General features: G+C 40.7%; 1 protein-coding gene across 1 annotated transcript in view; it reads right to left on the bottom strand.

Moving 5' to 3' along the window:
• Nucleotides 1-124: 124 nt before the first annotated feature.
• ap4s1 (adaptor related protein complex 4 sigma 1 subunit) overlaps nt 125-2758 on the bottom strand; it is a 6194-nt gene continuing 3560 nt past the window's right edge. Inside the window, exons 3-4 of the mRNA XM_015392543.1 lie at nt 2329-2340; nt 125-906 (exon numbers count right to left, since the gene is read on the bottom strand). Of these exons, the coding sequence (XP_015248029.1) occupies nt 778-906; nt 2329-2340 (141 nt within the window). The 3' untranslated portion in view covers nt 125-777. The remainder of the gene's footprint in view (nt 907-2328; nt 2341-2758) is intronic.

Genomic DNA, 2758 nt, shown 5'->3' on the forward strand with positions numbered 1-2758 from the left:
AGGAAGAAACCTCCAGCAGAACCAGGCTCAGTGTGAGCGGCCATCTGCTGAGGCCCACTGGGGTTCAAGGAGACAGAAGCAGACAGAAATAGAAAGGTCCAGAAAACACACACATTCCTTTTATTTTTAAACATTTATTGTTTGTTGCTTTGGAATCAATTTAAATGTTGAGTTTGGACTGCTTTAACATTTATGAAGGATTTATAAAGAATAAACAGATCATTGCATGAATCCACTCACTTGAATGATAAACAAAATTTGCTTAATGTCAGTATTTTTTTTTATGAATGGTGGTTTTATATTAAATATCAGAGACTTTCCGTTGTTATTTTTGTTGGGCAGTTCAGGCAGCAATCAGCAGATTGATGCTTCGATCCATCCTAGAAACCGAATTTAACCCCTGCAGACTTTTCCAGGCTGGGAATTGCTGGTGGAATCAGGAAGAACATGTTGCTCTCCAGGAGGTTTGATGTGAATGAAAATGTGGACAAGCGGCCGAGCCAACCGTGAAGCTTGGTGGAGGATCTGTGATGAACGATTCCTTCTGTAGAGCAGGGACACGCCTTCCCCCTGCAGGAGCGGAGGACGGCACCCCGTTCCGCTGCAACACTGCAGCGCCTGTTAGCCGACACAGACTGTCATCAGTTTTTACAGTTCGGAGTTCCCGTGTGGAGGCTGAAATGGTGACGCCACAGATAAACACGTCACACATCGACTTCCCAGCTGTTTTCCTCCACAAACACCACTGATGGTCCGTGACGTCGCTTCCTGCCTGCATCAGCCATCGGCCATCTTGTCGATGGCGGTGAGAGGAGCGAGGATGCGGCACTTGTTTGTTTCAACGATGCGGCCGTTCTGAATCATCTCGTCCAGGATGATGTGAACAGAGTCCAGGTTAAACATGATCTGATCGCATCGCAGAGTCAAGGAGAAACCAGCAGAGCAGCGAGCATTACAGTCATTTGATGGTTAACAGAGACACTAAAGCCCGGAACGCTCCGACTGGAACGACTTTTTATTCCCTGATCCCATTTATTTCCATGTCACACTGACTGCGTATAAAGAGGCAGGATGGCAGATCTTTTTCATTTGTCTCTGAGATACACGCATTGAAACCATTTCCCACATGTGACTCGGACAGATTATGAAAAGTTATTAATAAAAACCACCGCTGCATTCTATAAAGCAAAGCGAGTCTGAGCAGCATCTAGAACCAGAACAGATAGAGAATGTTCACCTACTAAAATATAATGAGATCTACGTCTGAAGAAAAGAAAAACGCAGCCATAAATGGCGTGGGACGGTTTCCATGGTGACTGAGGCAGAGAGGTGATTCTCAGACTGATCTGAGAAGTTTTTCCCAGTTTTTCTTTCTTTGTTCATAAAGAGGTGAGAGATGCGCTGACCTGCTCTGTCTGCCCATAGAGCTAAACGCGGCATCGGTGCGCGTGTGGTTTCCACAAAGTCATGTGACCGATCCAGGAGTTGTTTCTAACTGACTCACCAAAGTGTTTAAAATCGTATCTGTCAGCATGATGCATCTGATTAAAAAAAAAGTCTCATCTTTTGCATTTTATCATTAAAATGATCGAGAATTTTGGAGCCTAAAAGGAACATTTCAGCTTTTCGGCTTTTATTTTAATTTTCTCGTTGTGTCATCCTTTTCCTCTCAGTTATCACTCAACTTATCCGATTTAAAGTTAATTTCAAATTGACTCTTAGTTTATTTACTGTTTTTACTGCACCTTTTGTTTTAAAAATTCTGATTTAAAATCATTCACATTTTCCCCTAAATTTTCAATTTATGATAAATGTTTACATTATATATTGGCTGCATCTGAAAATAACAAAGATATTTTCAACTTAAACACAGATATGAAATATTACTATAACCTGCAATAACTTAAATTATATCATTGTTCTAGGTCATCAAATTAATTCAGTTTATTCTGTCCAATCAGCTGCCTGTAGTGTCTTTAAATGTCCAGCAGGTGTCAGTGTTCCGTGGGACACGATCAGTTCTGACCTTCAGGATCCCAGTCTGGAGGTTCAGGGCCTCATAATGCTGAATGTAGAGCCAGATGGTTGATTTACTCTATGATTAAAATCTTTAGAAACACCATCTTTCTTCAATCAGGTTGCCTCTGACTGATGCTAAAAAATATAAAATCAGAAAAAGCTGAGGGAAGAGCAAACATTTATCTCTATGCAGGAAACTGATTACTTTTAAAATGATTGTATTCAGCCAAATACAACATTTCCAGGGCAGGAGGGTGGAGGAGGGGAGGAGAGGAGGAGACGGGTCAAACACGTCGGCATAAAGGATACATCCAGTTCACTCTGCAGAGAGAAATAAAGACGGTTAGAGCGGAAACGCTAACAGCTGCTCCTCCAGCACAATAATCCCTGCAGCCATCAGAAGTCTGTCTGCTGACTTTAGAACCACAAAAACATCTTTAACAACCATTGAAGCAGAAACAGGACGTCTGATACTGAATGAAACTAAATTCAAATCATCTGTGTGAAAACAGACAAGTAGAAAACACATTAAAAACTCAATGTTTCGTAATATTAGGAGAATATTTAGAGATTAAAGCCCTAAAAGTACAGTAAAGTCATAAAATTAATTAACATTACGAGAATTGGGTCATAAAATCACTAGAATAAAGTCATAAAATTACAAGAATAAAGTTGCATTTTATACCAACTCTTCCAAGAAGCCCTTTCTTCCCTAAAGTGAGGATTGTGGAGCATCATG

Source organism: Cyprinodon variegatus, unplaced genomic scaffold (assembly GCF_000732505.1).
Source record: "Cyprinodon variegatus isolate N-32 unplaced genomic scaffold, C_variegatus-1.0 Scaffold595, whole genome shotgun sequence".
Lineage (NCBI taxonomy): Eukaryota > Metazoa > Chordata > Actinopteri > Cyprinodontiformes > Cyprinodontidae > Cyprinodon > Cyprinodon variegatus.